This window comes from Pezoporus flaviventris, unplaced genomic scaffold, assembly GCF_033815535.1.
Source record: "Pezoporus flaviventris isolate CSIRO_AGI_PZ_B2104156 unplaced genomic scaffold, CSIRO_AGI_Pfla_v1 ptg000057l, whole genome shotgun sequence".
Taxonomy (NCBI): Eukaryota; Metazoa; Chordata; class Aves; order Psittaciformes; family Psittacidae; genus Pezoporus; species Pezoporus flaviventris.
In genome coordinates this window covers 6253398-6267738 of record NW_026892605.1, presented here as the reverse complement: position 1 = coordinate 6267738, position 14341 = coordinate 6253398, and the positions used below count along the sequence as shown (strand labels likewise).

General features: G+C 36.8%; 1 protein-coding gene across 2 annotated transcripts in view; it reads left to right on the top strand.

Moving 5' to 3' along the window:
- SLC1A3 (solute carrier family 1 member 3) overlaps window positions 1-14341 on the top strand; it is a 62471-nt gene that overhangs the window by 44513 nt on the left and 3617 nt on the right. For both annotated transcript variants that reach the window (XM_061469467.1, XM_061469468.1), the window contains exons 5-9: window positions 570-612; window positions 9282-9577; window positions 10994-11227; window positions 12472-12666; window positions 14070-14204. In XM_061469467.1, coding sequence (XP_061325451.1) covers window positions 570-612; window positions 9282-9577; window positions 10994-11227; window positions 12472-12666; window positions 14070-14204 — 903 coding nt within the window. The remainder of the gene's footprint in view (window positions 1-569; window positions 613-9281; window positions 9578-10993; window positions 11228-12471; window positions 12667-14069; window positions 14205-14341) is intronic.

The window sequence follows — 14341 nt, the reverse complement described above, 5'->3', positions numbered from 1 at the left end:
TCACCATTCTGGAAAGCAAAGAAACAAACCCCCATATGTAACAAGTACAAACACACATACACATGTGTATGTTTTATTATTAAAGAATGCTCAAACTTCAGAAATACTTATTTCTTAATCATGAAAGACTCTAAATCAAGTGATGAATGTCATGAGGTGCTAGGCTATGTGACTGCAAAAAGTGAGAAGTAGAAATGCATTAAATGTTACTTACTAATCTGGATTCAAAAAGCATTAATAAATACAAAATTTAAAGTCAGCACTGACCCACAGAGCTTTGTACTTTTGGTAATTTAGCTAATATTTTTCTCCATAGCCAGACCTGATATACAATATATGATTCAGAGATTGCCATTGCCAGGATCTATCCAGCCCTACTACATTTCGTCCTGATAAAGCTAACCAGGCCAATGCTATATACAAAGCTCTGCTCACTGTATGCATAGCTACATATTGGTCTTAGGACTCCTTTGAAAATTACCTGGTCAATTCTTTCATTAGCTGTTTCCCTACTTAAGATATTACTAGAATTTTATTGCTTCTAATGTTATTTTCTTTCTTTTTCACAGAAATATGTTCCCTCCAAATCTGGTGGAAGCTTGCTTTAAACAGGTAAAAATGCATTGCTATTTTGAACTAAAACATAACAAAGTAAGAAATTGAAATATAACAGCATTTTCTTTAGGAAGATCATATACTTGTACTTACAGCAGAAATAAATCTTCTGTATGATGCCAGCTGTCAAAAAAAAACCCCAAATTAGACCAACTAAATCTGTGCTTTGGTTTCTATGAGAAGTGAAGAAAACACACTTGGCAAACAAATATAAAGTAAGATTTTTTCAAAATGTCAATAAGTCTACAGCAAGCTTCATTAAAGTCAATGCAGAGTTTACTTTTCAAAACCAGTGTTATATTAAATCGAGAGATATGCACCCTTTATACAAAGAATGGAAGATGTTCATCAGGTGAGAAATGTGCATTGGTTCAAACCAGAGGAAACAATTTTGTGACTATCAATAATAAAATCAAACTGGAGAACTTCCTGTCACCTATGATAGAAGAGCATAGGAATGCTCTTATGTTGCTTCCCATGTTCCTTTTTTATTAGCTTGATCTTAACATAAACTGTTCTACAGAGAAAATAATAGTAAGTAGTTGCATTCCTTTTTTAAAAGGAGGACATTATAGATTCAGCAAAATCTATGTGTGTTTCCATAATCTGAGTGACCCCGCAGACAACCTTAAACTCATATTATTTACCAGTTATTGCTGTAGCAATAAAAAACCCTGAAATGTGGAGGTCAAGAAGCAAGGGGATAAAGTAGAAACTTCCCAAAGTCCAGCTGAGTTACATCTTGCAGAAGAATTGAAAAGAAATAGTAACATTTTCTTTAGTTAAATCAACAGAAACCAAAAAAAAGCAGTGACTTTCTAGATTAAAGATTTGTTCAAGATAGAGATAAACTAGATCTAGTCCAAAATCAACAAATGCTATGCCTCTGTTTTCAGTAAGGATGAGGATGAACTCAGGACAGTGATCCAGAAGAGCAGTACAAAAATACAAAAGTCTGTATCTAAACTAGAAACAAAATCTAAAAAATTGAATGTAATAAGGTCAGAAAATAATATAATCTTTATCTCAAAATAATGAAATAATTAGGGCGTAAAGTTACAGATTTAACAGCAAGTATTTTTAATAGATCTCTCAGTTTGGGAAGTTATTATTTATAAGTGGTAAAAGCAATCATATTGCCTTTCAAATTCTAATTTCAAAAAGATTTGGGAATTGATTTAATGACCCATTAGCCTGGTATTGGGTGTGCTGAAGAATATAAGCAGAGGAGTAAAGACTTCATAATAAATGAAAATCAAAAATACATGAAAAAAGATAAAGAATAACACAAGTTGCTGAAACGTAGATTGTACCAGAATAACCTTCCATCTTTCTTCCGCAGGACTGCTCATTTTCTTCTTTCCTTTTTTTAATATGAAGGAAGTAGTTGAGCAGAGGATAAGATTATTGTGAGAATTGTAAAATCTGAGGAGTTAGCAATGGAAGTAACTGAAGGACTGGGTGCCCCTCACTTGGTAATTTTTTTTTAATTACATTGCCATAGGATGCACACTATGAGATTTACGGACAAGAAAGTCCAAGCACTTTGTATCAAAATATCTAACAAATGCCAAAGTTGGTATGTCCTTTGCATACTGTAATACTATGAAGTCACAACAACAAAGTGAATTGGCTCTTGCAAACATTGGCATTTTTAGTTATCTCCTTCAGCACATGGACATAAATATTTAGAAATTAAAAGTAATTTCTGCTTTGAGATGGGAAGTCATCATTAGAAAAAAAACAAAATAAACATTTCTAATTGAGCTGTAGTATATATTACTGACATAACTCCAAGAGAGAAAATAAACCAGAGGAATGTGACTCTCTGGAATACTAAGTATATTCATGTCATTACATTCATAGGGGGATTCATGCAAAATAAGTATAATGGAGAAAGAAGTTGCTAGGATTAAGAACACAGTGTATAAAGCAAAAAGAAGGTTGATTTAAAAAGTATTCAGGTACAAAAAACAAACTGGGAACAGAGCTGTATAAGATAAAGAAAAAAGTTTACACAAGAAGAACTGGAAATTACTATGACTGAATTTAAAGTGGGAATTAGGAAGTTTTTTAACCTGCGTTACCTAAAATGTGAGGTCCTGGAAAAATCTTCAATTAGGAGTCATGGGGACAAACTACCTTATCAGTTTCAAGATACAGCTTGAAAAATTCTTTTGATAAAATATCCTTTAGCAACACGAAACTTGACTCAGTGACTAGCTATCCTAAATATATGTTCTTAATTAAAAATGTTCTATAAGTTCTGCTTACGTTAAGTATATTGCATTTCCAATGTATTTTACAGCTTAAAGGGATTTCCAAAAAATGGTTCACAAACCTGGAAATATTTAATGAATGTTTTTTCTGAATTTCATCAGCAGATCTGCTTATTGAAGCAGGATTTTAAATCTGTCATACTGATACTATTGCATTTTCAATCTGTCATACTGATATTATCGCATTTTCAATCAGGTACCAAACCCTAGATTTTTAGGGTATTTTTATTAGGGATAATTATTTTGTTGTAGCAGATTTATTGAATTATAAGTGTTTTGCACGAGAAACAAGTATGTGTAAGATCCAGGTGACTTTGTACATCTGAATCAACTTTCTTTTCAAAAGTTTACATCAGGTTTTTCATATGTTTCTGAGAATATTTATGAAGAAGGATGATCCATCTGGCAATAATTTGGTTCTGTAACAATATTTGTGTTTGCTGGCCCAAACACAACACGAGACTGCTCAAAGTCATACACACTCAAAGGTGTAATACTGATCCAGTTTTGCACAAGTGGAAACCATCACTGGCACATGCACTCTGCATTCAAAACACAGCTTTTGATATATTAGGTGCTCACATTCTGTCTTACAGCATCGCTAGGCAGGTTTCTTTCCTGACAGAGATCTGATTTGGAACCCACTGGAAGGTTTTTCTTTCTAACTATGGCCAGCAGACAAGTCCTCTAGTTACTGTATTAGTCCTCAATGCAAGGTTTGACCCTGTTACTTTCCCCTTCAATAGCAAGCACTTCCCAAAGCACCTCCATTAACACAGAGAACTAGCTATGCTTTCGAAAGTTTTTAGCCTCAGAGTAACACCAAGACATGGAAAATTGTACTTGCCTTTTACATAGCTAATTTCAGAGAAGAAAATTTGATTTTCTGTATGTGGAATTGCTGTCCTGCAAAACTAAATAGAGTTGTGTGAAGAGGGTAGCCAACCTGGGCAGGGCTTCTAGATGGAATTGAGAAAGCTTTTGTAGGATTGCTGCTGGGAGAAGAAGAGTCATGAAGGAAGATTGAGACCTTAGGGCTTATTTCAGAAGGATCATCCTAAGTTTTCTACGGCTCCTCATTCAATCTTCTGGTCCTTTGGATTCACTTTTCTGTTTTTCTTTCCCAGTAAGCCTGTGAGGTAAAGCTGCCGTTCTTGCTTCTTCTCCTCTTCTTTCTTCTTTCCAGTTTCTTCCCCAGCAACAGGAAGTGTGGTGCAACAAAATAGCCTATATCCTCATAAAAGGACTCCTCATTATGGATCCCAGAAGCCAGGAGGAGTCCCAGTAGGCGAGAAAGAGAAGCCTACAAAAAAGCTTGAGGGAATCCTTTCATTCAAACCTTTCAACTAAGAACTGGCAGAACCATTTCAGGTTTAGCTGGTATATTCAGCTCCATGCCCCAGGAAAATACAAAGAGCCATCCTTGTCTACCAGATCAAGTTAAGAGAATAATTTGGAAAATGCTGGGCTATAGCTTCACTCTGTTCTTCAGTAGTTACTCCCTCTGTCCCTGTGAAAGACCAGAGTCCTGTTGGCACCCTGTCTCCATCAGGACCTCATCCAATTAAATCAGTGACAGATAGAGACTGTTGGAAACAGCAGATCATTAATCCAAACAACATACTCTCTGATGCTGCTTTTTCTGTATGACATATGTTGCTACCTTTGCCATGCACTGATCATACTGATAAAAATCTTTTATCAGTAGCAGGACAATCTGAAAAGACCAAATGCAGGTAGATGTTGCACACTTACCTAAAACTAGATTATTTTGCTAAAAATATTATCTATACCACTGTATCCGTGCCCAGTTTAGGGATATCTAAATAAATCTTTGGATTTATCTTTCAGCTCTGGCCATTATCTCTTAATTTCTCTTTCTTCCCTAATTTCAAAAATGGTATCTAGCCTGGGGCTAAGCAGTTACAACCAACCTGCTTGTTAGCAGATAGTGCTTTTTAACTGCTTCTTCTTTGTGCTGTGCTCCGGAGACATATCAAAATACAAAAGAAACACAAGTAAACTTGGGACATCAAGAGAAACAAGATCAAGTCTAACAATCTGGGGAGGGTCATTCTGCTGTGAATACGTGGAATTTGATGTCAGCTGAAGCTTAAAGAACTGTAAAGTTCCATCTGATAATTGCATTTCTTCTAAGCTATTTTAATTAAGTATTCTTTCCTGAACCCCTACGGGGGGGGGGGGGGGAATTAGAAGAATTAGAAGTGTTAATCACATACCTAAACGTGAATACTAACTAATATATGCTGTCTGTTCTGTCTGTTCCTCATGATAATTTTGGCTAGTTAAGACATATTTTCACCCGTTTCATCAGCTCTTGTGCAGGCAGTTTAACACATGTCCTTATGGAAAGGAAAGAAAAAAAAAAAAAATAGGATATCAATGACTTATTTTAATTTATTTTCATTTTTTAGGCTTGAATTTGTTGTAAACTTGTTGCTTTTAAAATCATCATTCATTAAAAACTGCACCATCATATAGACTTAGTGACTTAGCACACAGTGCTAATTACACCATCTCACAGTACTGTCAGTAAATGATGAGTTTTCAGAGGAGTTACCCATGCAATTACCTTGTCTGCAAGTTAACCACTGGAATGTGCTACTGCCATGTTATAATGTGGCTTCTTAAAAAGTCATGCGATACATTGAAGTCAAATGACTGTGGGTTTCTCATACCACTAATGAAAACAAAATAATAATAAAGTGTAAACAGCTAATTCATTCTATTATGCAATAAAGTAATTATGTTGTCTATTTCATAATGGGCTAACTTGATTACAATTCATTTTAAAGAGCTACACAAACAGCTAAGAACTCTGATACCCACCAAGATAGAGATCTGACTGAAAGCAGGAATCTCATAAAAGCTCATAAAATAATCTCTTATTGGCAGTTTCTCTGCAGAGCAGCAATAGTCAACTCTGCTATTACCTCATCTATTTCAAAACCTTTGTAATTTTCTATCATCTTGAAGGTGGTCTTTCATTGTCACTTCCTATAAAATGTTGGCTTTCACCATTCCTTTTGTGGTGATCAAGCAATCTTGTATGTAGGCTTCAGTGTCATCTGAAAAAACACTAACAGGAATAAAGCTTAACCTACACCTTTTCCTTAGTAGATATCTCCTTTGCATTTTCCATATTTGGCTTTACTTAAATTCTTTTGCTTCACCAGGAAACTTCTCATGACATTCGATTGACTACATTGGGCATAAGAAGACAGACACATACAGAGAGTTATCTTTAACCTCATTTAGCAATAACAGAACACCAAGCTGGAAGGGATAGCAAGGATCATCTAGTCCAACCTTTCCTGGCAAAAGCATGGTCTAGACTAGATGTCCTAACACCCTGTCAGCTAAATCTTGAAAGCGCTTCATGCTGGGGAGTCCACCACTTCCCCAGGGAGGTTATTCCAATGGCTGATTGTCCTCATCATGAAAAAAAATCCACTTGTGTCCTATTAGAATCTTCCCAGGATTAACTTGTATCCCTTACCCCTCTGCTTTTCCATGTGACTCCTTGAAAAAGGGGAGTCTCCATCTTCTTTTTTGGCATCCTTTAAATACTGGATCATGGTGGTAAGTTCTCCCTGAGCTTTCTTTTCCCGGTGCTGACCAAGCCCAGCTCTCTCAGCCTTTCCTCACACCAAAGGCTGCCCAGTCCTTTGGTCATCTTTGTGGCCTTTCTTTGGACCCTTTCTAGCCTGTCCACATCTGTTTTGTGCAATTGGGACTAAAACTGAATACAGTAATCCAGGTGTGGCCTCACAAGTGGTGAGTAGAGTGGGATGATGACTTCTTTATCTCTGTTGATGATGCCTTTGTTGATGCAACCCAGCATCCTTTTGGCTTTCTTTGCTGCAGCGGCATCATACTGTTCACTCTTACTGAGCCTGCTGTTCACCAGGACCCCACAGAGCTGCTCCCTAGCTGGGTAGATCCCAGCCTGTGCTTCACTCTTGGACTGTGTTTAGCGAGATGTAAGACCTTACACGTGTGCTTACTGACTTTATAAGATTTTTGTTACCTCGCTCTTCCAGACTATACAGGTCATCCTGCAGGGTGGCTCTCCATTCCAAAGTGTCTGAATACTTAAGTCTGACCAGCAGGGTGAGTCAACAGATAAGATCTGCATATGTGTCTATCCACCTACTAGCTGAAATGGACTTTGCTAAGTGAGCTCCTAAAATCTATATTATAAGGAGACCTAACAAATAAAGAATTAAAAGCATCTTCGTGCAGGGCCAGAATTCCAGAATCAGCACTAAAAAGAAGATGTATGCTTTTTACAATCTCAAATGATTTCTAACTGGGGTTTTTAAAGGTAAGGAACTTCACTGACTGTGCTTTCTCCCCTGTAGCTGTCCAAACTGTTCTCTAGTACCCTGTCATAACTTCTGAGCCAAAGGCTAATTCCAGCCAATTTGATATGAGAGGGGCAACTCTCAGATAAATCAAGGCTTTTCTGCCAACTGAAAGAAGGACACCCCTGACTTCTTAGCTCATGGCCTGTTCCAACAGGCAGCAGCTAACCAGCCAGGCAGCAGTTAGATGTGTCATCTAACACCAACAGCCCATCACGTGTTTCTTTTGACCTAGTCAAATAGGCAGGAATGAAAGAAGGACCTGAGGGTAATGGAGGAAAATCAGGACAATGTCAGTTATGATGTGCTAGGGGAATTAGGAAATAAATAGGAAATTCAGTAGGAAATTAGGCTTTAATTCCAGTCTTGCTTTTTTACGCTAGTCTAACCTGCATTCCCCAAGTCCAGCATAATTCCAACCATCAGATACTCACCTTAAGGAATTTTTACCTGACTTTTTTTTTTCTACTGAAAAACAGTAACAGAAATTAGAAGAATTGGAAGTGTTGAATGTACAATGTTAGGCAGTATTTTAACATTGCTGTCAGGACTGAATTGAATACCCTTTAGTGTGAACTTCTAGAAAATTTCCATTTCCACTGTAATAACTCTATTGCCTCACAGAAAGAGGCACTGACAAAAGGTGACACAGAGGGGAAATCATCACAGATTGGATATGAGTGGGTAAGGGAGTGGAACTGGGCCTTTCTGTGTCAGCCAACTGATCGAGCAGCTCAGCAGTCTCCTCTAACCACAGACCAAATCTTGAAGCGTTTTAGCAAATTTAATTTAAAACTCAAGAATATCCAACCTCCATAGATATTTGTTCTTCTACATCTTATTCAGAAACTTTCCATAAATCTTCTGTAAACAAGTTTTAGTTGAAAGTTTGAAAGACTTAAAGCTTTTGGATATGCCAAATATGTGGAAGGAGTGCATAACACTATTCAGGTGTGAAAAATAACAGAAAATTACATCAGGTTGATAGATGCTGATATTTGGGTTTCTCATTTTGGTCATAAGTACTCTATGTCACTCAAATACTACTGCAGTGTGCAACAGTCTCTAGATATTACTAATAATACCACAGCTCCTGGACTTAATATTTGTCTTTTGTCAGCAGGCCCAGAGGAATAAAAATCCAAAGTTGCTGAATTACCTTGACACCAGCATCCCATTGCTTTAATAGGGCGTTTAGTATCCTGAGATACATTAGAAACATTTTACTAATGATACTTAGTATTCCTTGGGTTCAATAGAATTTATTCAGGACAGGCTGCAGGGCTTTTTGAGCTGAGATGGAAATATTGAAAATGAACATTTCTCTTTAGAAAAGCATTGGTGGTGAAGGACTGTTTTTCAGAGTAGATGTTTAGGAGCATATGGAGATTTTGAAGTTGATTTACCCACTCCATAATAGAACCATTTAAGGTAGAACCCATTCTTAGTTAAGAAAAGTGATGATTTGTTACTGCAAATCATAGAAAACTAATGGCTTTGCCATAGCAAAGGAAATTAGAGGTATATTATATTTGAGTTACTTTCAATCTAATTTTTTTATAATTCAAAAAAGAGGAAAATATAAGTAAACTCCAGAGAATATAAAATATTCTAACTAGCCAAAAAAAGACTCCTTTATTTAATAGATGCAAATACATTGTTGGGAAAAATACCAATTTATAAAAATGCAAATTAAGAAGCAATACTTTCATCACAAAACTCATGAGCACAAAAAAATCTGAATCTTCAATTTTGACATACTCATGAAAAAATGAGTTATGGAAACTGAAGGTGAAGATTTAGCTCTTGAAGTTAACATGGATTTTTTTTTTTTGCTTTCAGGAAAGTCAGGTTTTCTTTGCAGTACATTTTACTAACAAATATTACACAAATAGCTCAAATGTTCTACAGTAGTAAGTAATAATTTAATGTATGATTTTTTCCTTTGTTTGCTATGATTCACAGAATTCCTGTCTTTCTTTTATTTTTGTTTTAACAGTTCAAAACTAACTATGAAAAGAGAATGTTTAAAGTAGGTATTCCATCCAATGACACTTCCACAGTGGCTTCCATAATAAGCAATGTGTCAGAAGCAATGGAAACCCTCACCCAGCTGAAAGAGGAAATAGTTCCTGTTCCAGGTTCTGTAAATGGAGTGAATGCCCTTGGCTTGGTGGTTTTCTCAATAAGCTTTGGCCTGGTGATTGGAAGCATGAGGGAGCAAGGTCAAGCACTGAAAGACTTCTTTGATAGCCTTAATGAGGCAATCATGAGATTGGTAGCTCTAATCATGTGGTAAGTGCCTCTTTGATAAATTCCATTTTAAGTTATTAACAACGCTTTTTCATCACAGTCAGGTACTGGATAGCAACAGTCTGTTTGGCAGGAAATCAGACAATAAGATCTTAACTACCTCAAGCTTTTTTTCATACATGAACCCAAGAACTGTAATTCTATATGTCAACAATTTTGTTGACACACAACAAAGCGTTGGCATTTTGTTCAACGCTCTACTCTTTCATTGTATTTAGCTTTAGACATAAGAAAAATCAGGGTCTGTGGCAGAACTTGCTAAACTTATACTGAGCCATTCTATGTCTTCATAAAGATAGCAATCACGGCAGTATGCTGTCAAAGTTTTCTAATATCCTAATCTGACTCTACCAAAGGAAACCGGCAAATCTCTCCCATAATCTTATTTCTACACAGCAAGACTTTGTTATCATTAGTTTCCAACATAACTGGTTCCTGCAGTTGGGTAGTGTATACGTATGTCCTTGCATTGTAGCTACACTGCTTAAACATACATATAACTTCCTTTATTGTGTTCAATAGGTAAATAAACTCAATACCTTTAGCCTTATTAGGTATGAAGTCTTTTCAGGGACGAAGAAGCATTATTTGTCAGACAGTAGGTTGATTAGAGAGCAGTGTTACTTCTGAGAATTTTTTACATGGATTTGATGAGTTAAAAATGCAATAGAGATATGCTGGGTGAATTTTGTTCTGTGGTAACTTAGTATGAATAGACAAGTGGACATTTATAGATATAAAGCTGTACCAAATGTCCAGCTGGAGAAGAATTACATTAGGATTTTATGCTCAGCGCTATCTCTTTCTTCATCTATAGTTGTGCTTACCCGTAGGAGACAATAGATCATACCACATTGGTTGCTGTCCTGCAATGCAGCTAAAATCTGTCATACAGATGGTTTCACACTTATGTATTTATCAAGTGCCCCACTGTATAAAATGGGGTATGGCCAGAAGCAGCCTGAAATTATCAGATGTTTTCCCAACATGGGAAACAGCACTGGTGAGAGGACTGAACTAGGTGCATGGCCTAGTCTACAAGTATGTCTATTGAGCTTTCATTCATACAAACAGAATTATAACAGAATTGGCTAAACTAGCTTTTAAATTACATTTGAATTCCAAAGGGACCCAATCTCCCTACATGTCTGATAGGCATGCCATGCATCTTGAAATCCTTATCAGATCCTGAATCCAGTGGAGCCTATCAGAAACATTTACCACTGTGGTTTAATCCAGGTTGAGCTGTGAGAAGTTAAACTCTTGAAATGCTTCTGAATGATTACAGACATCCTAACTGAAATCCTATGATCATGCTTGGGTATAAAAATAAAAAGTCTTTATGGGGGAGTGAATTTCTACTTTTAGTACAATACTGATTTTGTTTCCTATTTGAAGGTATGCACCACTTGGAATCCTCTTCTTGATTGCTGGAAAAATTGTTGAGATGGAAGATATGGGTGTGATTGGTGGTCAGCTTGCCATGTATACCGTAACAGTTATCATTGGTTTACTAATTCATGCTGTCATTGTCCTACCTCTTCTCTACTTCCTGATCACTCGTAAGAACCCTTGGGTATTTATTGGAGGCTTAATCCAGGCGTTAGTCACAGCTTTGGGAACATCTTCCAGGTATAATAGAGTATTTTAAGGCCATACGTTTTTTATAATATTACTGATTTAACAATTGTTCATTGTAATTGGTTATTCAAGGTTTCACTTGGGCACTTTATTTCTGTTCTGCTGCTCTCCAATAGAGATAATTGTTTTCATTATACTGACTTGAACTCGATTTTCTATAAAAATCACTAAGCAGAGATTACATTAGTCTGTTTGGTGATGCCAACTGTATGGCTGGAATCCTTGTGCTTTAGTCTTGATGTTTTAAGATTTTCAGGTAGTTTGTAATGGCATGTGACCAAAACAACATTGATCACATACTGATTTTCTAGCTATTGCTGAACAGTATTTACACATTATTGGGGCCTTCTCTATTTCTCATTCAACCCTTCAGTGAGTAGATTGAGAAGTGTGCCATAGATTGAGAGGGCACACAACCAGGAAGATTCCATGCCATATACAGCATGCTCAGCAATCAAAAGGCAAAAGAGGTGATTTTAGGCAGGCTAGCCATGTTTTACTAGGGAACTGACCTGGCATTGGTCTGTCTGTGGGAGGCTGTAAGTGATTGCCTTTGCATCACTTGTTCTATTTTGTTTTTTTCTCTTTTCTTCCATTTATCATTCACTTATTAAATGTTTTATTTTTCCCCCACAAACCTCAACCCCTGCATCTGCTTATTTTTAGTGTTCCTTTCCTCTTTGCCCCTTTCACTCATGGTATAAGGATATGTAAGTAAGTTGCTACGTGGTGCTTTGCTGCCTACTGGTGTTAACCCACAAGTGATGAAATAATGCAACTGTCCATCAAATACCCTTTCCAGGGGAACTAGCAAATAAATAAGAGAATATATGCTGTTTACTGAAGGCTTCAATAGCTCAATTTGTATAACTTAGGGAAAACAATGCTTAGGGATGATTCAGTAATAACTCCATGACACGAAAAATGAGAAATAGGATTCTTCTGCCTGGCAGTAGAATCTCATGACAAATTATTGAAATTAGGCACATTCAGACTAGGTGTTGCACAGAGAGTGACAGTAATTAACCACTGGAAAAAATTCCAAGAGCATCAGGAGAATCTCCATCATTTGAAGTGTTTAAAGGCCTTTGCATTTTTAGAAAAATATTCTGCCAGATCACATAAAAACTAAGACATACAGAACAATCTCTCTTGTCATCACAGTATGTGGCACTCTTTTCATTCCCTTTTTGTAGAATTTGTATCGTATATTAACTTCTTTCTTTTTGTTTTAGTTCTGCCACACTACCTGTTACATTCAAGTGTCTAGAAGAAATAAATGGAGTGGACAAACGAGTTACAAGATTTGTACTCCCAGTTGGTGCTACAATTAATATGGATGGAACTGCTTTATATGAGGCTTTGGCTGCAATTTTCATTGCACAGGTTAACAACTTTGATCTGAACTTTGGGCAGATTATCACAATCAGGTACAGAAACCATTACCTGTATCTTATAAAAGTGTTCTGTAATGACACCTTGCTGTTGTATGTGGGATTAAGCAAAACCATCTAGAGCTATAACCAAGAACTGCTACAGTAGCTGAATAGCTATAATGATTTACATCTTCTGCACATACTTTCCATTAGTACACCTTCAAAAAACTGTAACATGATACTTAGTAAAGGCAACCAGAACAGTTTTCAATTACTTTTAAATTTTGTTTCTTAAGAACTCATGCAGCTGTTGAGAGCTATAGGCTTACAATCAGTATCATGTAGTTTATAATGCCTCTACAAAGCAATAGCATAAAGCAGCAGAGTACTAATGCTAAGGGAAGTACTGTTTTACTAGTCCTGAAAGTACAGGACACAAGTAGAACAAGCTGTGTAAGGAGCAGTAACACCTTTTATTACATCAGCTGTTACAGGTGGAGAAGATAGGTACATTTTCAAGCCTTTATGTCTGAAATAGAACCATAAAGAACCCATTAAGTATTACCTGATAATAAATGATCTGCATTAGTGTCCTTATATTACTCAAATAGTTAGAAAAGGGTGATGGGTACCTGTGCAGAAGAAAGAAATGCTGGCAAGGCAAAAGAGGGACACACTGTAGGACAGGGAGACACATATTTATCACTTGGGAACACTTAAAAGTGCATATATGGAGAACTGGGAAGGTAGAAGATTTTTAAGAAGTACTTGTCTCCATAAAACCACCAGCATAATTCAAAATTCATCAACAGAAGGCAAAACTCTGCCTTCCTGCTCCGAGGCAATTATCCACATTCATTAGTACTAGAGCTGCTCCTGCCAAATAACCTGACAAAACAAATTCTTCCTAAACTAGGTGTGAACAATCGTATTTATGTCAAGTTACTAGACTGCATGATTCAGGGTTTCTGGCAGATTTCTGTTTTCTGATGGCAGAACGCCAACTGCTGGAGGACATATACTTCACCTGGCATGAAGTATATGTACAGTGAGATGGACAGAGAATAAAAGTTCTTGCATTAGATCTGCCAGGACAAAATTACCTCCTCAGCTAGTTTTTTAACATGCTTGAGCTTGTGGTGTGAGTTTACTCAGTGGGTGGGGGCAGGTAGCTATAATGTTTTTGTCCGGCCCTTAGCATCCAGCAGGGGATTTAACACCTAAAAAAAACCCCCATGTTTCAAAGCTTCTGGATAAAGGTTTGGTGTAAAAATTTTTGGATTAAGATCCACACTCCCCTGCAGCTGTGCAGTGTTCAGATAAGAGACTGGACTCATCTTCTTATTTACTACTGAGTAAATGCCTTCTTGTTTCATTTCTGTTTTTAATGTTTGCCAGATGATAAGGAGACTTTATTACGGAAGTTGATTAATTGCTTTTGCTGTCTCTTTGCACAGCATCACAGCTACAGCTGCCAGTATTGGGGCTGCAGGCATTCCCCAAGCTGGACTGGTCACCATGGTCATTGTACTTACATCAGTAGGTTTGCCTACAGATGATATCACTCTTATCATTGCAGTGGACTGGTTCTTGTAAGTATTTTTATGGAGTCACTAAGGTCTTGGACCATATTTAGAAGTGCAATTGCCAGGAACATCCTGGCAATACTGCAGTCAATGGTGTACTTCTTTTTGCTGTTGGAAAGAAATGTTAAAAAAAAAAAGTCACA